At 45.2% G+C, this 23023-nt stretch overlaps 1 protein-coding gene across 9 annotated transcripts in view; it reads right to left on the bottom strand.

The window, feature by feature from the left end:
• olfm2a (olfactomedin 2a) overlaps positions 1-23023 on the bottom strand; it is a 62053-nt gene that overhangs the window by 12079 nt on the left and 26951 nt on the right. Inside the window, exon 1 of one of the 9 annotated variants that reach the window (XM_056407572.1) lies at positions 9695-10056. The exons of the other annotated variants lie outside the window; for them this stretch is intronic. Coding sequence (XP_056263547.1) covers positions 9695-9838 — 144 coding nt within the window. The 5' untranslated portion in view covers positions 9839-10056. Of the gene's footprint in view, positions 1-9694; positions 10057-23023 lie in introns of those variants that run through there. 9 annotated transcript variants of the gene reach the window in all.

Below are 23023 nucleotides of genomic sequence, written 5' to 3'. Positions count from 1 at the left end.
ATCAGATTAAAATGTCTTGCGGGACGGAGGGACTGTGTGATTGGAGTGTAAAGTAGCAACCGCCCTGCAAGCCAATGTGCTCACTGTCACATCGTGTCACTCCTGCCAATCCCTTGGCACCACAACTCCCCCCCCCTCCTGTTCCTCCTGCTTTCCACTCTTCCTCCTCACACTCTCAGGATAAAGCGAGTGCATTTTAAATCTGACTTACTCCAAATGAATTGTGGCCAACAAGCTCCAGCTACGTGAGCGACTTACATCGGCTGTAATGTCAACCGTGACAATCATATTATACATTTCCGATATGTTCTAGGTATATTAAGTTGACTCGTTTCTAAAAATGAATACTTCTATATGAAATTAAACTAACGAGCAATATACCATTCACATTTCCTATTTCATTCATATATTCGTGATATTTCAGGGTGACAGACCGACTCGTGGTGGAACTTGTTGGCGCACTGTCTGAATTATTATTCTGTTATTCTTAATATTGATGCCCTTGCGAGTCAGTGTGCAGACAGTTTCTGCAGTGACTTGTGCAATTTCTTTTCTGTCAGTCAGCATCTTTCTTATCATCAGTCTTCCTCCTTTGAGGGGATCCAGCTTCATGAGGCTGGCGGGGAGACGACAGAGGTCTCCAGAGGCCAGAGTTGGCTTTTAAACAAGAGAAAAGAAGCAGAGGCCTTCTCCAATTTCTTTCCACCGCACCGCATCTGACCGTCGATTTCATTCTGCCATCGCCTGAGGGAGAGACTCTTTCCCTCTGTCTGCTTCTCACTGTCAGGACTTTCTGTGAGTATAGCTGCCTGTCAACATTTGCGGATGTACATGCAAGAACAGCCCATATGTGCATTTTTCTTTCATACCGCATTTCTATAATTGAAATCCTTCAGATTTTAATAATGCATGCATTTGGACATGCATTTTAAACTGCATCTACACTACTGCTCTGCCCCCGAGTAACACCCTGTTCTGTTTCTCCTGTGTTCCGTGTCTCCTCTGTGTCTTCTCTGTCTTAATTGTTTAATTCCCTGCACCTGCCCTCAGCCACTCTTGTCTCGTTACTGTCTGATGTCGTACACCTGTTTCCCCCCCTATATATTGTGTCAATCTTTCCCTTGTCTGCTGTCGGATTGTCGTCTCTAGTTCCGTGTCTTTTTCCCGTCATCCTGTCTGTCGTATCTGATCCTGCCTGCTTCGACCCTGCCTGCCTGCCCTGACCGACGATCCTCTGCCTGCCCCTTTTGGACCTTGTTTTTTTTGTAAACTGTTTTGCCTCATTAAAGAGTGCTTTTTTTTGGTTATTTATATTGCGTCCAGCCTGTCTCTCTGCGCCTGAGCCTCACCCCGTCACAAAGACCTGACAGAATATATAGGGGGGGAAACAGGTGTACGACATCAGACAGTAACGAGACAAGAGTGGCTGAGGGCAGGTGCAGGGAATTAAACAATTAAGACAGAGAAGACACAGAGGAGACATAGGAGACACGGCACACAGGAGTAACAGAACCGGGTGTTACACCGAGAGGGATTGTTGGGCTGTATGCATGATAACCGCAGGAGTTTAGTGGAGCATATGCAACGGCTGCGTCTCATACTGTGGAAGTGTGCGGTGCGTCTTCTCACCGGCTTCTCATTACAGTTCATATCCCGCGGTGTAAACAGGTGGAGGTTCGCTTGCCTCAAACCGCAAAATCCACTTATGTTGCTTTGAGGGTACGTGCAGCCTCCTGCATTGGATACAATTACCTCATATGCATACACACCAGATATTCCCTTTGGGTTGAAAAGGAGTCTTGCGAATGATTGCAGAAGTGAGCATCAATATTGCATATAGCTATCGGCTTGAAAGGGAGCCACAGTTGGTGTCACTCAGATTTTGTATGATATGTAACATAGTGGGCATTAATAAGCAAGACACTCACAATTCATCAAAGTGATATTTGATGTCTGTCTGCTCAATTATCATAATACTTTCTTCATTGTACATGTTTAAACTCATGCTGTGCATCCTCATGTGCTTTTGCACGAGCCAGGGAGTTTTCACAGCATCACGTCTTCTCCTCTCTTCATTAATGTTTCATAAATGCCGGGCTGAAATTAAGAGCTTATTTGAAGCAGTTCCAATTTCATTACCACCTAACTATCCATTCTGCACTAACTTCCTTATTCTCAACACAGAATGAACAGTCACAGTTTCCAGAGCAGAAGGCCAGAGGTAGTTCTTAAATGAAAATGTGCTCTGCCCCTATATGCTGTGTGCATCAGCCGTTTCATGGAGATCTATATCCCAGCACTCATATGCAACTGATCTCTCGGGGTGCAAGTGGTAGACATGAATATGTTTTGGAACTGTTCATTTCTATAAATATGATGAAGTCTCCTCTCTCCAGCAAAGAGTGGCTGATTGACATTGGTTCATTTTACATAGTGCTCACATCATGCACCATCAGATATCTCATTAGAGTGGGAAAAACAACTTCCTCAAAATCTAATGTCGTCCAGGACAATATTTAGGGCAAAGAGAGTGGAATATGCAGAATAATATTCAGGGTATGCAGAGTGAAATGAATGAGTATAAGTTGCATCCTGCAGGCAGGTCGGGCCTCAGTGTGTTACTGTTGTCGTGCTGGCTCTCCAAGTCTGGGGGATAATCCTCTCCTCCCAGACTCAGACGTGGTTTCAGTTGAGAGAGGCGGTGTTCTCTTCACTCTCCCGGTAATTCACCCATTTGATGTGAGGTATGAAATAGAATATGTAAGAGCCAGATTTGAAGCTGTCACAGTCACGGCTGCCACACAAAAGCCAATTAAGAAAGAAGATGGCAGCAATGAGAACAATAGGCGCCTGCAGAGGGCAAGAGAAATGAAACATCAGTCGGGCTCGCTGAAGTGAAAATCGCTCTTTCAGATTTCAGGCCTGCCTCTTTTGCGCCACCCCCTCTGTTCCCATGATATCACGACTTACAGCCTTTGCCGATGAAGTCCCGCCCCCTCCACAGCAGACTTTAGCTCGAACCGCAACCGCCCATCCTTTCAATAGAAAACCAATTAAAGTGGGAGTTACTGAGACACTTGATCGGAAGAGTTGTGGTTTGAGAAAGGCTGACGGGGAGACGAAGAGGATGTGGCCATTACAAAGCTTAAAAAGTACTAACCACAGAGCTGCCAACTTTTCAAAAAACCTTGGAGTGAGATTTTGTCGGGGGTGAGCAAAATATTGCCGCGCACGCAGCCACACACGTTGGTGGCTCAAATATCAGGAAATTTGAATGAATGTGGCGTTGTACCCATGTTGTACCCTGCATTCTGGCCTGGCAAAGGTCTTTTACGAGGCATCTTTGCTACCTTAAAGAATTAAAATGTTTTTTAATAACTCGACTCTCATTTACAAAAACATGCCTAATTCTATTGCACAAATGTCCTGTCTTTCTGTAAAATTCTTTATAATACATCTTACTTGTTCAAAGAGCTGTTTGGAAACATTTTGAGAGGGTCCTTTTCCTAGGCCTGCAAATAAAGTGATAAATGCTATGTGGGCAGCCTTAACAAACAATGTCATCCCCAACTCCTACCTCACCGCTACGTGTGTTGTTTGTCAGCAGCCGAGAGCGCTGTTGTTGCTAGCCTCAAGAATGGACGCATGAGATGGTCAGATGTTCGTCTGTTCCGACTCCCGTTTCCTCCCGATTTTTTCGTCGTCCCCGTACAAAAACCTTTGTTTGCGCAAAGTTTATGTCCAAAAGTGTGCTGCGGTCGTATGCTCTAAAGGCGAGCGAGCGCGGATGAGCCTCGAACCGGCGTCTGACACAGCCAGCGCCAACTATGATGTTTTGAGCATGCAGGATACCAAGAGGATAACAAGGTGCTCTCCTGCTGCTTGTTATGACAGCTGAGTTTACATCACCACACAAAATCACACACACAAACACAACACATTATTTCAAGATTTAAAGTTTAAGAGAGTGAGAACTTAATTGAACCACATGTCATTAACAGGGCTCTTAAGTTTTGAAGACAGGCAAGAGTGACATATCTATCCAGGATGCTTTATTTTCATTGGTTGCTGGATTAAATCTTACCCAGATACAACAGATACGTTTTTTCTGATTGGCTATTGTGTAGCCCATTTCTTTTTTTTGATTGGCTGATAAGTGGCTCCTCACAGCAGAACTCCAGGGGAGCGCTTGATTCCTCCACGGTGAGGGCGGCGCGGCCAGCTCATGTTTGCGTGCTGCGGCACATTAAAACATTAAATAGCCGAGAGTTTTTTCAGCGTGATAAATACGATGTGTGGCGGGAGTGCGTGACTTAAGACCGAAATGCGTGACTGTCACGCTCAATGCGTGACACTTGCGAGCCCTGCATTAACACACCGTAGTCTCTGCTCGTTACGTCTGTTTGAAAATCTTCTTCTGTTGCTAACTTCGGGACTCTTTGGGGTAAATAGGATGTCTATGCAGCCAATAGGTTTATAGATGCGCTCCTTAGCGCCATCTATCGTCGCGGAGTTTGAAAAGAAACCAACGCGCCTCGGCCCAAAATCAGAATTTCTTTTGCCGTGAGATATTGGTTGTGTGGCGTGAGAGCGTGTGAAAACATGCAAAAGTGTGTGTCACACGGCGAAACCGTGAGAGTTGGTAGCTCTGTAACCATCGCTCCTCCTTTACTTCCTGCAGACAGAAGAGACCAGACTGTGGAGTTTAGGGGCAACAATTATACAACTAACCACCAGTCCTGTGCTGTGACCGGAGCGCCTCCTCACAGTGCAAAGACAGTCAGAACCCATGTGTTGTTCGTGATGAACAAAGTTCAGAGGGATTATCCAATTGGGTATTCGAGCCGGTGGTATCACTGTCGAGAGTTGCGGGGTGGACTTCCTCTGGCGTTTCATTAAACCGACCCTGTAGCCGGCTGCTGTAAAGCAAGAGCTAAATGAGATCATAAATCTTCAGCTGCCAACTTTATGAGCTTGACGGCAAGTCTATTATAACTTTAATAAGCAGCAGGCAGCGAGGCCAAGCAGGCGCAGACCCTGAGATATGGGGGACCACGACACTGAGAGGAGCTGTCCGTCACATCTGAGAGGCGGGCAGCGCAAGAACAGAAGGACTGAGATAAAGTTCTACAGAGCGGAAGACAAATGTAAGAGGCACCAAAGAGAGTAAGGACAACACATTAAGAGATGTGCTACCGATGTAATTTATCGCTTTACTCGGTTTCCAGCCCAGTTCCAAGTGAGTCCAAGTTCTCCTTCAGCTTCACTTTATCTTCCACGCTGTCCGTCTGAAGTGTGTTTCGTGCCAGACATTAACTTCTCTAACCGCTGGTTCCCAGCAAAGTAGCATCTGTCCCCGCTATACAGAGCTCAATTATATCTCTACTACGGCCAAACAATCTGATCTCATTTTCTTTTTAAAGTGCTGTGTAAGGCCGTCATTCGCTGCACACAAACAAACATGCAAATACACCCCACCCCCCTTTCTTCAAATGAACAATCGGTCTATCGTCAATGCACGGGCCATCTGCTGGCCTTCACAACACAACTCCAGACCCCGAGGAAAACCGATAACCACAATCAGCGCAGCATGCTCGCCAGTCAATAATATGACTCATAAAGTCATCGTGCCCCCTCTCCTCACTGCCTCCTTTCCCCTCCCCCGCTGCTCCGTTTCCCTCCCCCGCTGCCTCGCGCGCTCTCCCACTCCATCGCTCGCGGCCCGGCCGTCCCTCCCGCGCGGCGTCCTGCTCGCTTCCCATCTGCATCGCGCTCGCTCCAATCCGGATAGCACTTGAATTGACAGCGAGGGTGGGCAGATGGGTCAAGTGTTTGTGTGTGTGTGTCTGTTTAAGGGGGCTCAGTCGGAGGACTTTTGGAGTAGCGAGAGAAAATTACACTCACCAATGCTCAGCACTTACGAGGTAGCCTACAACGTTGCACTTTGGGGAGCGGGCTGCTCGTGCCAGGCGCCCCGGTGTAAAGCACGTGGCAGCCACTCTGTTGTTAGACGGTTACACGATGGCTCTGCTACCGTAGCTGGTGTTAAACAGAGGAGGGAGTCGAGAGTGGCGGGTGTGAGAAAACACTACATAAACTGGTAAAATACAGTCATTGGTTCAGTGGAGGAAAATATGGATCGCACAAGTGTGTGAATTGCGAAATCATCAAATTGCTTTTGAAGGGCAGAACAATAATGCAGGCACGAGTTCAGTTGGATTGAAATTACACTGGTGATGGCACACGAACCATTTTTAAATCCTGAATATAAAAGCAATTATAGAGTCTGGGATCGATATTGTTTTGTACACAGGGTGCCGCACAATTAGCTCATGTATCAAAGCAATTTAAAATGATATTACCAACTTGTTTTTTCAATGAGGTTTCTCGCTGACTACAGGTAGAGGACACCTGCCGGGGTCCGAACGCAAATCAAGTTTGGTTGATGAATATAAAAGCAAATGGCTCAAATTACGAGTTTAATCTTGAATCCTTAGCCAAGAATCAATCTCTATAATCGGTGTTATTGGATGTGATGAAGTGGACAGTCCCACATGCCCACAGACAGATGCTGGTGACCCCAATCAGATCTGCAGCTCTTTCTTTTTGTACTCTGCCATTTGTTGTTCCACGCTCCCCTTTTGATGGTGACAATATTCTCCTCACTCTACTGCCTCCCAGCTTTCTTATTTTAGATATCAATGGGAGTCTTTCAGTGCAGTATTAATGTGTAGACAACCACAGCATGTACAGTTTGTCTGTGTAACCCTTGATGTAAGCACTGTGTCCATTCCATGAGACAGAGAGATTCTGAAGTGCTTTATGTTTCGTTTTTGCATTATCGTAATAGACACTCTACTTCGGCTGTGTAGAGCACCAGGGCTCAATTCTTAGACTAATCTTATTTTATAATATATCTTACCGCTGGGAAACTTGTGGGTGAATATGATGTCCATTCTTCACTAAATTGTGCTTTGCATTACAGGTGGGTGGCTCAGAATTCACTCCAGCTAAAATGCAAATAAGACAAGTCATTATTTTTGCCAATTAAAGCTATAGGGTGGGTCATTTATTTTAGAAACCTTTTTTTATCTTCGTGGAAATTCTCTCTACATCTGGACAGAAATCAATCAATCAAATGCTCTGACAAGTAATCGATGTTTGTGGCTGTCACATGTTAACCGCCTAACACACTGTGACCGGAGTCTTCCACAAGCCTAGAGCCGGACATCTGCGAGTAACTCCAACAGCCATGTTTACATTGTTTACGTGTATTGGGATCAGTGTGGGGGTTGTGGCTCTGGAGGGAAGGCCTGAGGGGACGGGGGGCTCCACGTGTTGTTGACTTTCTTGCTAGAGTTAGTGACTTTTGGAGCTTGTGCTGCTTCGTTCATTGGAAGAGAGAGAGAGAGAGGAGCTGGATAACGCTTCAAAGCTCGCTCGCTCTTGGCTTCTCCAATGTTATCTGGCCAACACGCAAGATTTTAGGTGTTACCTTTCTAGATGTCTTCTCCCACTTAAGGAATCATCTATCATCTATAGCTAACTGCATGATGAATGCAATTTGGTAAATAAATACATTTAATTTAATTTAATATATATTTATATATATATGCAATGACAATAGATTGAATTCAATCCAATATATATATAAATTAAATTAATTTATTTACCAAATTGCATTCATCTTGCAGTTATATATATGGGAGCCTATATATTTATATGTATATATATATCGAAATATATATATTTATATGTCTATAAATATATATATATATATATATATATGTGTGTGTGTGTGCACAGCCTGGTAGGTCTACAGTTTATCTTTGCTTGATCATCCAGTGCTGCCCCACAAGTTCCATGCAAGTGTTAATTAAGGAACACGGTTTTCTACAATCCAGATGTGTACACGCATCCAGGCGCGGCTGAGCCCGGACAGACAGACACACATCAACTCAGGCAGCTGTGTTCCTGGATCAGCTGGTTAGAAGACGGGAGTAGCAAGCCAGTCAAGCAGACTTTGCAAAATAGCTCTGAGCTGAGAGAATACGGGACGCAGCATGCATGGGTGCTATGGGAGGGGGGTGGAGTGTGGGGGGAGGGGGACAATGCAATGCAATGGCCACTGGTACGCTATAGCGCCACATAGTCACAGTGATTATCTTTGATTAGAGCTCTAAACATTGTGTGGGTCATGGCTGCTTCATCATCATCGTAGTCTCATTAATAGTGATGGGACTTTGAAGGCCGGGTTTTACATTAAAGTTTTATTCACTACTATTGTTTATGAGAGGAGATTATTCCTGAGACATTTCCCATCACAACAGGCTGTTATGCTGTAATAACCCCTGGCACAATCAAACTGGCCCCATCAGTTTTGATGAAATTGTGATGAAATGAACTTCAATGGCAGCATTTTTGTCCTCGAGTGGTTGTGAATGAAAGTATAATAAGAAACTATATAACTATGTATAATATATTATTGTAGCCAGTCTTTTGAAATGCAAATGATAAGGCCTCCAGTCATAAGCCTTGATTAGAATGAGTTGACTGAAGAGAAACAGTTTTGACCCTGAGCAGGAGAAATAAATGGATGGCTTAGCGGGCCGTACGCCCTGGGGGAAAGGTGGCCGTTCAATAGGATTATAGAGTTTAGTGCTGAGAAGGATTCAAACACGCTTTGCAATATGACATCATTGCAGAGATTAGATTTAGATTTTACTTTGATGTTGTACAACAACAAAAAACACCTGCTGCAAGATGTAGATGTTGTAGGAAAGTGCTTTTAAGTGCTTGACAATTTCACAAAGGAAACACTCTTCTCAAAAGAAGACATTTGAACCCAAAAGCTGACCGCAGCATAGAGGAGATATTATTAAGCGAGGGATTTATACCAACCGTTAAAAAAACCTCTTTGTCAAACAGATGGACCTTTACCCCTGAGACGAGAATGCCTGAACATAGTCAGGGCATAGATTAAACCACATAAACAGGCAAGAATGAACCCCCACACACACAGACACACACACACACACACACACACACACACACACACACACATCCAGATGGTCGTAGATCTCTTTGGAGGTTCAATTGCATCCAATCATTTCAACAGACCTAGGCATTTGCTTAATGGGTAAGGTGGCATAAAACACTCAGGATAGTCAAAGGCAATCATTAACCGCTAATGATCCGATGATATGAAGACAGACACATCAAACTGGTGTTTGTGTGACAAACTTCTGTGGAAACAACATTTTTTTAAAGACACCAAAACTGTTTTCTTTTCTCTTTTTGAAGTCACAAACCCCTTAAAACATATGATTGAGCACGGCCGTCCACGCTGCGTCGCCTCTCACAAGCCCGCGCTTCAGCAGCCTCATTCTTAATGTGACGCACACGCCGACACATTATGCTTCACGTTACTTAAAACACACGCTGTCCTCGACCTGCTTCATCTTCCTCTTATCGATCGCAGCCCGTGAGTCTCACCCGTATGCACTCTGAAACCACTCTGCTGTGAGTTAAGCAGAGACACACACTCACTTACACGCTGGTATCTATCCCAACTCTTCACGATCTCCTTCTATCCTCTGCTGTTTCACGCCTTTTCATTCCTTTCATTCTCACAGCGGACAGATACAGTACACACACACACACACACACACAAAGCGAAGAAAGTCATACGCACGCTGACAATCCTCTCCGAGGTGCCCCCTCTGGTGACTGTGGTCCCGTTGAGTCCCACCAGAGAGGGCAGAGTTTGAGACATCCAGTTGGTCACCATGGCCATGGTGCTGAGCACTGCCCCGATCTTCAGCATGGGAACGCTCATGTTGGCTCCCCGTGGCAGCAAGCGGCCCGACCCTGCCCTGCCCGGGACCTCGGCTCCAGTCAAACCCCTCTCTGCTCCAGACAGCCCAGGCAAAGATCCGGCCAGTCAGCTTCTGCCTCGGCACGAGCAGCTGCAGAGCGCCCCAGAGCTGGTCGAGCACAGTAACCACTCTCACACACCAGTGGCTGAGTTAAAGGGACAGCCAGAGACCGGTTAGAGGAGAGCAGCTCACATCCAACAGCATCACGCTGGAATCTTCCCTGCCTCAGCCTCATCCCCCTCCCCCCCTCTCTCTCTCTCTCTCTCTCTTTCCCTCTCTTCTTAAAGATGCAGAGCTGCGCATTGGCTGCCTCTCTGACTCAACCCCTCCCGATCAGCCTCTGCTCTATTCTTGCCAGCCCTGTTTTGCATGCATGTATCCATCCTTTATCTGACATTTGACTGTTCCTTTATGACTCACATCTTGGTTTGTGTGTGTGTGTGTACCATATGCATGCATGCACATGTTTCTGAGGCTGATTTCAGAGAGCTGATATGATGCTCTATGTCATTCAGCATGTATTTGGCGTGTGCTTCATGATATTTGGCATGCTCTAAAGGCGTCCCAGGCACAGTGGACTCTCCTCATCACATTGTCTGTATGGATGGAGGATGATGGATGGATGCACGGATTTAAGGTTGGTCAGGGATTCACGAGGGGAGACATCGCCGCCAAGGTATTAAAATGGGAGAGATCCAGGTGCGGCTGCCCACGGCTGCTTCTGACAGCTCATCCGTCATTGTGCTTCATGGCATATCCTAAATCAGCCTGTCGCTTGCACTTTTACAGTATCGTACCGACTCCACTCTGTCCAAGGCGTAACCATCTCACCATCTTTACTTACATGTCTGCTTGACATTTACTGATGTCTATGCTCTTAACTGAAATGTAATTGACATAAATGACAAAACGGGTTGAAGCTATTAAAACACCTTGAATGTAAAAAGCGCTTCGATGTGTTCTTACCTCGCTGCTATATATATTTACTTGAAGAAGGGGGGTTACATGTTGTTTTTCAAGTGGTGCAGTTTTACCATTGTCGCTATAATCCAGATGGATTTAGCTTCCAGCACAGTCATAACAGGTAAGCCAGTGTCAGATATCACACCAATCGCTTTGCAGACGATGTTGGTGTCATTTCACCTCAGAGGCTGTGCCTCAGACCTGCTTTGAGTTTATTTCAGGACAGATTTAAGAAGTATTCTCGAGTTTAGATTAGAGTCATAATAAAGTCATAATTGTTTGATTTAGCCACTCACCTCTACCCTTAAAGGCCCAGATGAAATGAGGCGTATGGGAACTGGAGGGAAGTGTCATGTTACGCCCGAAACCACCGTGAATAATGATGACAGAATGTGCTGCTCAGGCAAAACGGCCAGGTCATCTGCTTTCCTTGCCTGCTTCCTGGTCTGCTGACTTATTCAGCTTGTCAGCCACGGATGGGCTCGCTCGCGTCGGGCAAGCGATACGGGCTGCTCTGTGTGGGCTGCACTGTGAAGTGATATGAGAAGAGACAGCTTTCTGAGCACCATCCCAAAAAATGTCATCCCTCCTCAGCTCACCTGCTGCTCCCGCGTCATGGCTCGCCTTGTCTGCTCCTCTATTTCTGCAGCAAGACTGCCCCCTTGCGGTAGCCGGTGGAATCTCAACCGATATGCCAGTGGCCGTCACTGGTGGTGTGCTGTGTTGAAACTGGTGACAGGTAGTTGTCACTTCATGGGAACGTGTCGAGGTGATGTGAGGGGGGATGTGGCAGTGCGGTTTCGAGACGCATTGTTCCACGTCTAGCAGAGAGAGAAAGGTAAAGTGGTACACACACGCACACGCACACACACACACACACACACACACACACACACACACACACACACACACACACACACACACTGCTGCTTCTTAGAAGGGCAATGTCAAGGTCCAGGGGGTGCGTTGAAAATAGCCTGGAGCCAAGTAAGCTGTAGCTGTCTTCAGTATATAATTGATCACTATAATGAGCATACATGATAAAGTATCCCTAGTTTTTTTCACAGAAATTATATGAAGTTTTTAAATCAAGTTGTGTTCTGTACAATGTATATTTCCTTTGCTGCAACCACCGTGTAAAGAGAATGCAGTGATCGCCAAATGCACAGGGTGGCAGCAAAGGCTCAAATATGGAGGTCCTTTACCCGTTTGTCTTTATTTAACCAAGCTTCCGTTCTCAGAAAACTTGGCACTCCAGTAAGAGGGCTGCATGAAAATGAAGAATCGCTCAAGAGGGTGCTCCAGATGATCAGCCACCCCGTGAACTGCTGTGGCCACTGCAGGACGTATGCTTCATAATTCACTGACAGCTGACATCCATGCACATTGGTATCTTAATTGTTCTTCTAGTGGTCGCAATTTGTACAGTTTGAGTCTTGAATATGTTCTTAGACACCAAACACCAAATTACTTCAAACTAGCGAGGACCATATTAGACAAAATGCGTTCCCTATAGCCCCAAACCTACAAATACATTCTTCCCATAACCCTTACTGAACTTTATCCCTTTATCCCTGAACACTTTAATTGCCCCCCCCTCACAAAGTTAGCTATAGTCCGTTCTAATTGGCAATGGAAGAGGCCATGCGTGTAACATGTGTAACTGTATTCACTTCCCCCAGCCCTCTTTTTTCTTTAGCTTTCATTGTGACTCGGTAACATCGGTGTAGACAACTCTGTTCCCTTTCTAGTTTGATGGCAATGCTTTTTGTCTCATAGATAACTGACATGTCTTTATTTATTTGTGATAATAAGAAAGATGTGCCTGCTGCACCTGCTGAATGTAGAATAACTGAAGCCGTGGAGGCCGTCGGCAGACACCCCCACTGCGGGGGGAGAGCTTCAGAGAGAAGCTATGATGTGGGGGCCCCACATCATAGCTTCTCTCTGAAGCTCTCCCCGTCTTTTTAATAAGTTATGTATTTGCTTTACTTGTGCGGAGCGCAGTGCACCTGAACTCTTTCACACTTAAAATTCCTCTCACAGAGTGCAGGTCAGATGCCATCATTTGTAAAGTGATGGACCAAAAAAATGATGGGAATAATGAGTGTCATGAGGACAATCTGCCAGACCTCAAAGAAATCCAGGCTCTGCCAATCAACTGTCTCATCACAGAGTCTGTTGGCAGAACAGCCTTTCATTAAACATTAGCAAGAGAGGAAGTCAGCCATTTAACCTGTATTAATTTAATCCCTTTTCATTACTTTCCACAGCCATTCCTCATAATTGTCACTCTAATAATTGTCTAGCCTCATTTGCGCTGCTCTGCTGTGTCATTATCTCCATTTCTCTTCCGCTCTCTTTTGTTCTCCTTCTCTGTAAACTTTATTTAGCCTTTATCTCCTCTCCCTCTCTCCCTCTCTCAGTTGTCTCTCTTGGCCCCTCTGCCAATGAGAAAAAGTGGCCTGATATCATGTGTTCCTCCTTCATCCTGCATGTATGGTATCTTCGACTGTTGGTGTCCGGAGCTGATACGCTTCACTCACTGGTGATCGGAGCCGTCGCGTTATATTGGTATTGATGCTAACTGTGATATTTAGGAAATTAAATGTTCACATCATCATCTCTGCACCTCCCATACCCGTATTTTGTAATTAATTTGCCAAAAAATTAATTACAGGGCGCATAATAAACTAAGTTAAAGGCATTCTTCTTATTTTATTTCTACAGGTGTATACATATTGCGATAATATCTCAATAATTATATCTCAATATTATTGCGATAATATCTCAATTGTGAATTATTTTGTGAATGGTAATTTTGTACATGGTGTCGTGAAAATCGGATATTGTGACGGCACTAATGTAGGAAAGAAACCATGAAAGTCTACGTGCACTAAAGTGTGTTGCAGCTTTTTATTTCCTCCACATAGACATGCCAACACGGCCTTGTGCTTGATCATAAACATCGATAAAAAAAGCTGTCTAAAGTGCTCCATAAAGGGCATTTTTAATCAGTTCAAATGGTGAAAATGGCCACCAACAGCAGAACTGGCATCATTTGTGCACACCCGTGGATGGCAGTAGAGCGCCACGAAGCCCCGAGGTCATAGAGACAGGCTCTGGGTGAGATAACACGACAGCAGGAAGCGCCATTCTGAGCACAAACACAGCAAACCACAGCTTCACAGATGAAATAAAGGACCAAATTACACCTCAGCTAATTACACAGACCTCATAATGATGCAGAGCTGTAACGACTGAGGCTCAACACAAGCAGAGCCCCCCCCCCCCCCCCCCCACAGCTCTGAACTGAAGGATGCTAGAATCATCTGGCTCTGAGTATACTGGCTATTTTTCTGAGTCATAATTCATTCATTAGATGATGGACATGGAGGCCCACTGCCTTCTGAATATATCAAGATCAAAATCAGCTTAAACAAAGCGTGACCTCATTACCATGGTAACTATTTAAATGGTGCAAATAGGCTGTACCCCAGGGTTTGGGCAGGCAGACACAGTGGTGTGCTTTCTACATGGTGTGTTTAATCTATTAACGGCTCCTGTGGGCCTTTGATTAAGGAAACTCATCTGGGCTTTTACATTTTTATAGTAGCGACTGAGACCGCAGGAGGATTATAGAGCACGCGTGCACCGAGAGAACACATCCTATCGAGTTGATAGCAAAGAGCGTTTCTACACCTTAAGCATCTCTGCCTCACCACAGAGGTGCTTGACAGTCTATGATTCAAGATGGATAAATGTGGCCTCACATGGGAGACGATAACCTGTCATGGTCAGCTCGCATCAGCACAGTTTGACAAGATTAGGCACCGTAATCTCCGAAAAACAACACAATAATAATAATAATACATTCTATTTGGAGGCGCCTTTCAAGTCACCCAAGGTCACCTTACAATAAAATCAAACAGGATACAGGATAAAAGTATGAAAGATAGAAACAACATTAAAACAGAACATAAACATAAAAACAAGTGAAGTGTACAGGATCCAGTTATAGAGAGTATGCCAGTTTGAACAGGTGAGTTTTGAGCATGTGAGTGTGTGTTTGTGTTTGTGTTGACATATGTGTGCATAGATCTGTTTGTGTGTCGGTGCCTCGACATATTCGCGTCACGCTCTCTCTCTCCACAGAGCTGTGACATGCAGTACCCTCTCATGGCGGTTGCCACAGTGTCGTGTGAGAGGCCCGGTTGAGGCGGAACATTCACGTAGCACACGACATCCCGGTCAGTAAACTGCGTGAAACCAAAGTAGGGAATGAAAGAGAGGCTCAGCCCACACGGCTTCACAGTAATGTCTGCTAACAGGTGGGAAGCGGTCCTTCCAGTGGGAACACGTGAGAATGAAAATCAATGGAGTAAATGTGTCTGCCTGGCTGAATTGATTTTAACACACCTACAATATTCTGTGCCGAGTCCATCCATTGTCTTTACAGTATAGACCGTCGAGCACCACCTGACCAAGGGCTCTAAACCTCTGCTGTTCTCCATTTGCACTAGAGTGAGATTGTTTTTACAACAGTATAGGCAATATAAGTACAGATATATAGATTTTAAATAAAATATTCATACCCAGAACAACGCTTTCAAATTGTACCATGACTGTACCACTCGGCACTTTATTTATTATTTATTTTTCCACCGTATATTTAGTGTTAGTATTTAGTATTTAGTTTGTAGTATTGTAATTGTGTTTTGTGTTTTATATTTATTTCCTATTAATGCTCTGATGTGCACCGCTGCTGGGATTTTTGAAATCTCCCCACTGTGGGACAAATAAAGGAATATCATCTCATCATTTCATATCATATGACACGAGATGGAAAAATGTAGATATCCTAAAGAATAATTATATTGCCTTCAACCAAAGGGGCCACATAAACAGCTGAGGAGGCTCCATTGCTCCGTTGTTTTCCTGGGCCGAGCGAACGCAGCAGAGGAGAAATCTTCAGTTCAGACTTCTTCTCAGAGGCTTCATGGATATACAGTCTTACTCGAACATGCTTTCAAATCTTATTCATAGACGGATTGATTGCTCCTGATTGCTCCCTTGATTACAATCTCAATAGTCCACGGGGGCTTTTGCATTATTATTTGTCGGGTATTTGGTATGAATAAACAGTATATAGTTGAATATCAGATGGTAATCAGGGACAAGCAGGGCGCCACGTTTAGCAGGAGTCTTGCAAAAGAAAGGACCTGATCAAAGCAATAGACGCCACGCGGTAATCATCCGCCGTGCATTCTGCTGCACAGCGTGTCCCGAGCCTCTGTTCTGCACCTCCTCACGCCAACGGCACCAGCTGAAAAAGACCCAGTGCAGCACTTCCTCTGTTAAATATGCCCAGTTGAATTGCCCCCCACACACACACAAAGGGACTCGTGAGCACATGCAGATCCACATTCACACACATTCACACGCACAATTACTCTGATTATTTCCTGGCTACGCGACCTGCTTACCAATGTCCCACTCAAAACCCGGCCTTTCTGGATCCAGCAGCAGATAGCCGCTTCCACATCCTGACTCGTTCTCCACCCGGTTAATCAAAACATTCTCTCTTCTCTCCGTTGCGTACAGTGAATGATATTCTTGTAAATGGAGTAATTACTGTGAGCAAATTAGGAGTCAAGGTATCTGAGGCTCAAAGAAAGCTCACTAATTGAGGATGCCGCCCATGGCTATTTGCCTCTTCAAAACGCCCTTCACTGAACTTGTGGTGCCAGCCTTGCTACTATCACCCAATATATATATATTTTTCATCCAGATGGTATCTTGACTTCCGCCGAGTGCTACAAACCTCTTTTTTTCCCCGCCTTCAAATAGCAGCTAATGAAACACATCTATTTTGGCCTGCGAATATTTCCAGATCTGTATTCAACCTCTATATAGAACATCATTGTTGCTGCTGAGAGCATTATGAAGTGTGTTTCTGTGCTGCTGGAGTTGAGTGCTATTCCTTAGTCTCATCTCTTTACCGCCAACATGTTTTGTTTCTTCAGTGATGTATTGATGTATAGCTGCAGAAGAGCTGAGCTCTGATCTTAGACGACACGCACGCAGAGCCGTCTTTAATGACTAAAGAGACAACCAGTGGTGTGTTTGCGATTTCTCATTTATTCTCCGTCTGAGTCATTGTTTACAGTGAAGGCATCACTATGATTAGCTAACCACGGTGGTGGTTACGCAAGAGGAAAATAAGACGGGGAATAAAAACAAGAGACGAAAAGGTTAATAGAAGAGACCGCAATGTTTAGGAGAGGCCGAGAGATAGAGGGGAGAGCAGCGGTGAGAGAAACCGATAAAGAGAGAAACGGATTGGTGATGCATTTGAAACTCCCCGAGGTGATGGATTTACATTCTGTCGGTTTTCTGCCACGTCTGCAACAGCGAATCTAACAGCACTAGAGAGAAGTGGTGATATCCTGCCAATTACAGTCCGGTTGACTGAGAGTCTGCAGCAGCCAATTGTGAAAGGAAGTCTCAATGCTCTGGTCTCGACATGGTCAGGAGCAAACAATGACCAGAACCCATCCGCTATCACTTTGTATTAGCAATAAAGGCAGGGAACCAGCCGGCATGTCGTGTGTCCAGCATCTTTGTCAGAGCTCACACTGAAGCTTCCATTTGTGTCCTCTGTCTTCAGGTCATTAATGCTCACAGAAGCTATAACATTTAATTAGCGACACGTTATTAGTACAACACAGGCTCAGTGTGCAGTGGAGAGAAATCCCCGACAAGCCCCAAACTGAATATTACATTAACGGCCACATGGAGTTACGGGGGGAAAATGGTTCGGGGGAAATTTGTCGAGAAACAAATTAGCTTGTGTGCTTTTGGGGAGTTTTTGCCTTGCTGGTGGACAGAGTAGAAATAATTATTAGTATGAATACACACAGTCTTGTTTTCGCCTGTGTTCCTTGTGCCCCCCCTCCAACCCCCCAACGACGATTCCAGCCATGTAATCTGCAGAGTCTCGGCTGCTTTGTCAGAAACGAGGAGTCGCTGATCCGTTCGGTGGTTGAACAAACAAAACAACAGACAGGAAAACGTCAACAAACTTAAGAAGACGAGTTAACGGAGCAGAAACCAGAGGCGTGTTGAGTATTATAAATGGGAAATATTCTGAGTTAGCCGAGAAGTGTTGTGAGTGGGGGGAGGAGATGCTGGTGGGGAGGAATGAGGAAGAGTAGGACGTCATGGTAAAGAGTGGCCACAGAGTCTGGGGCTTCACCGCTGGGGGGTCGCCTTGCATCATCCGGCTGGATCTCTCAGCCACAGATGCAGCGTTGAACAGGTACGAGTTAATGAACTGACAGGCCAATATAGTGACATCTCTTGCATTGTCATCTTTATTCAGCTTTCATCCCAAAATGTAAATTACACTGTGGGATAATGTGTGCTTGTTTATGTGTGGGTTAAAAAGACAAACAGTTGCTGTGTAAATGTGTCAACACGCAGTATGTCAGGATCATTTGTCTGCATGAGTCCAGTTGACACATGATGTCTTGTCTCTGAGCGCGATGCAGATCTATGCTGCTTAATGATGTTTTTTATGAGTGCAGCAGCTTGAGAGATAAAATATCAGAAAGGCCATCCCTTGCATAAATATTCCAAGCAGCACAAGGAGGGAATTGGAGATGATTTCCCCCTTAAGGAGGTGCTTCCTTTGCTAATCATTGACATAAATATTTTTATTTTGTGTCTCTAAAACATGACTCCACTGCTAATTCCTCCTGGCACACATCATTGTTCATTTAAAATGAGATCCAACCTGTAAACACGGGAGATTAGAATGACAGAAATACCCTTTAATAAGGAGCTTTGAGAAGGTGACACATTCTGGGGACATTTCTGCCACCCACAGATTAAATCACTATTTTGAATTGTAATCACAGCAAAGCAAGAACCTCTTGTGCACAACCACCGTGTTGATGTTCATTTGAAAAAAGACTGATATACAAGGAGGGCTCTACACACGGACTACAATAATCTGACAATGTTCTTATTTTTCTCGGCCCAAAGCAACAGGTTGTATCCACAGTGTAAAAACATCCCACTGTTCACATGTAACAGTGTCTTTCAAGGCTGTTTGGATTAGATCAACATAGAACATGCCAAGCTGAAAAAAATATGCCCGACAAGTGAGAAGCCCTCCTGAAGATCCGAGCAGCAGCTCCTTGCCGAGGGGAGTGAGGGATGAGAGGACCAGTAGCCTGAGGCACTACGGCTTAAAGAGAGACTCATCCTGAATACCTATTCATCACATCACCATTAGTGTGGCTCAAGCACTCAGCTCTGCCGCTCCAAAAAATAAGGAGAATTACTGCATTAGATTCACAGCCTGACATGATAGGACGATATCCCGGCTGCCTGACATACAGCTGAGCCGAGGCTTCAACCTGCTTAGTTTTCTCACTTTGTGATGCAGCAAGATGCAGACATGGTCCTCATCCACATGCACATAGTAGATAGACAAGAGCAGATATAAGAGAAGGGTTTTTTGTTCTTCTTTTTTTATCAGAGCATGACGTTTCTATTCCCCCCCTCCCACCGAAATGCCACTCCACATCATTGTGGTCTCTCATCTTGTCTGTCAACCCTTCATCCTTTCGTCTTCCCGCTGCTTCCCGTGTCTCTCTCGCTCGAGCAACGGGGTGCACATGCCATTGTTTTGTCACGGTCACGGCCATATTGATTAAGTGATGTGGAACTAATTAAAGACAATGTTCAAGGAGTGTCAGTGAGGGGAATAAAATTCATAGTGACGGAGCGATAGGCCGCTCATTATTCTCCTTCTTTTGGTTAGGATTGGAGAGATAATACCTGTTCGGCAGACACCGCCGGAGGGCTCTTCTTCTATTGCTCCTTCTATCCCTGCCCGCAATCTCCAATTTTCATTTCCAGCAACTCCCCTCTCTCTTTCTCTCTCTCTCTCTCTCTCTCTCTCATTCACTTTACAACCATGCTGCCCTGCTAGCTACTCCACTGGGCATTAATTCAAACCCCGTCCACATCCTCTCACTTTGTACTCTGACACTGCCCACCAATCCTGATCACCAGAGCATCTTCAGTTCACAACATCGGTCTGCAGTGTGTGTGTGTGTGTGTGTGTGTGTGTGTGTGTGTGTGTGTGTGTGTGTGTGTGTGTGTGTGTGTGTGTGTGTGTGTGTGTGTGTGTGTGTGTGTGTGTGTGTGTGTGTGTGTGTGTGTGTGTGTGTGTGTGTGTGCGCGTGTGCGTGTGCAGTATATGCTGGTGTTTATTTCTAATTCACAATAAAAATGCAAGTTTATTCCAAAACACTTTTCTTATCTCTACTACACAGTAACATCATTTAGATGCACATATGCATACTCAGTGCCAAATATGAGTATTACTAAGGGACTATAGCTTTTTTCAGTCAAGAAAAATTACATGTTGTTCTTTGTACGGACTGTTTTTTGTGTTTGAGGCTGCAGATTATTGAAAAAAAGAGGGTGAATATATGGCAGGCAAGTTCAAAGGTATTGTTTCAAAAGCATCTTTTGTTTGTATGCTACAACAAATGTATGAAACAGGCATGATTAACAATGGATTCATGATACTGATGGATACACAGGACTCACTCACAAGAACATTTCCTTGAGACTGATATTCTTATGTAAATCTGTGCCTTGTGATCTATGAACGATGAATGCAAAAGTCAGCGTGTTACATCATCGTTCTTCAATTTTGTGTAATCCATCAAAACTAGATCAATTTTCTTTTTGCGAAACGTCATCAGGGCCACATATCATTCCATGTCACATTTTCTCGAATAAGATGTGCACTGAGATCTCTAATTATGAATCCTACTTCCAGACGTGGCGTTTCCATCCTGTATCACACACTGCGGTGCCTGTGTGTGCGTGTGTGTGTGTGTGTGTGTTTTGAAGAGTTGGAGAAATCCCAGGGGTTTAGAATCAGGCAGCATAATGTAATGTACGCTGGTGTTCCCTCCAACTCGTTATCTCCTCTCTCCTACAGGTAGTGTCTCTATCAAAAGGCCGCTCTACCTCGCTCGCCGTGGGGCTGCAGAGAGCATCTCTGCCAGCCTGCTTGATATGCAGCAGTGTCTGGTGGCTGCTGGACTCCCACGCCTCCCTGACTGGAGCCTTTAAGCCTTGGCGCAGTGAGAGTCAGCCTCCCTCATCAATGGCCCGACTGAGTGGCTGTGACAGTGCCACGCGGAAAACACATCGATTAAATGGTTCCTCTTGCCACCCGATTCTGCTGCGGCGCGTATATAGCTCTCATCCGTCATTGCCCGAAATAAAAGCCCTGCAATTGAGTTAGAGTTCAACATGGGAGGCAATGCTGGGGGGGGGGGGGTTCTGGAATAAAAGTAGCAAGGCTCATTAAGAGGCGTATAGTCTGAGGAGTTCATCACATTCACTTTCTCACTTTTCTATCACCTCTCGTTTAATGCCAACTGCTACAGCTCTCCATGACATGAATGCAAGCAATCTGTAATTAACGAGGGCTTTCGAGGAGTAAACTGCGCTGACTCAAAAGGAAACCAGATTTCCTGGGAGTATGCTGTCCAGCCATGTGATGGAGCAGGTGGAGGCTGAATCTGCGGCGGGCGTTTGAGAATGCGTGACGCTCTCTGATGGAGGATGTGTGTCTTCCGATAAAAGCGCAGGGATGTGAAGAGCCCCGTTCAAGTAGCAGCTTGCCCAATCTGTTCAGTCTTATGAAAGCTTTTGTATCAGAGCGGGAAGAGGAGCTTGAGGCGCAACACCCATATTTATATTCCAATCTTCTCCACAGAAACCCACATTGCCAGGCTCATAAAAGATTCATCGAGCAGAGGGAAAGCAAGGTCGTACTGAAAACTGGTCAGGAGGTGCCTACTGCAATGCAAAAAAGAGCAGATGGACGCAAAAAATATATATCCTTGGGTGAGTCCCACGATGGCAGTTACTAGGGTAACGCGTGTTGTTGCCCTTAGTAATGGTGCCAGCGTGTCCAGCGTTGACCAGATGATCAACGTCTGTGCTCTACTTGGCACCTGTCACTCATACGATAACCTACGACGGCCTTAACGGCCTCGGCCACGTCTGTTGGGATCGATTCCGTGGGTTGTTCGTCTCTGTGTCTGTCGTGGATCCCGTTGCTGACATGTTTGTGAACTAGAGAGCAAAGGGGAGAGAGAAACAGAGGCAGAGACAATGTGTGTGTGTGTGTGTGTGTGTGTGTGTGTGTGTGTGTGTGTGTGTGTGTGTGTGTGTGCGCGTGCGTGCGTGCGTGTGCCTGTTCTGGGTGTTGTCAGAGAAATGTCACTCTTGCTTAGAGTCACTGACATAAACCTCTGGGAGTCCTGCGCCCTCCAGCACATTCACACAGAAAGAAAGCGTGAAAGAGGGGGAGAGAATGCGATATAGGGATGATATCCCTTTATCCCCCCTGCCCCCCACCAGTCAAGCTGATCCTCGCATACATTACTGGCACTAAAAAACATCCTGTACATCTCATGATCACACTGAATAGTTTGAGAAATGATGTGAGCATCATTCAGTCGTCGTAAAACTCGTCTGGAAGAGAGAATTAGAATCAAAGGGGGACACTACAGGCTCAGAGGACACATGTAAATCTACTTTTCTTTCGCCCTGCATGAATAAAAAGTAATCAGTCCCGAAGTGTACAGCTGGCTGCTGGTTGGCTGCCAGGTTAACCATGTCTAAATGAGACCGCTGTAACAACTGTATTCAGTACGCAGACCCAAAAGACCTAAAAGACCCGTCTAACGACGATTAAGAGCTGCCCTGGAGTCAGCCAGCTCAGTCCATGGGATCCGTAACGGTCATTTTAGGAGAGCAAGCCGCTGGGTTTTCAACAAAACAGAAAACAGCAACAGAGGTCATTAGAGCCCACACAACCCTGGAGCATAAGTAATGGTCAGTCTGCGGCTCGGAATGAGTAAGTGGTCATTGAAAACATGCACTCAATACCAAGGTTACCAGAGTTTCCTCCCTACTGCATGATGTCTAAGCTTTAAATATATGAATACTGTTTGTATAAAAGCTATGTCACCAGAGCACCGTCGAAAAACGAGACCCCTGGTCAATTGGTCTTTCCTGGCTAAATATAATAGAAAATAATAATAGGGAAATGGACATTGGAGCTGAAAGGGTCG

The sequence above is a fragment of the Pseudoliparis swirei genome, chromosome 23 (genome assembly GCF_029220125.1).
Source record: "Pseudoliparis swirei isolate HS2019 ecotype Mariana Trench chromosome 23, NWPU_hadal_v1, whole genome shotgun sequence".
NCBI classification, from domain to species: domain Eukaryota; kingdom Metazoa; phylum Chordata; class Actinopteri; order Perciformes; family Liparidae; genus Pseudoliparis; species Pseudoliparis swirei.
Note: the sequence above shows the minus strand (reverse complement) of the source record. Positions and strands in the feature narration are given on the sequence as shown.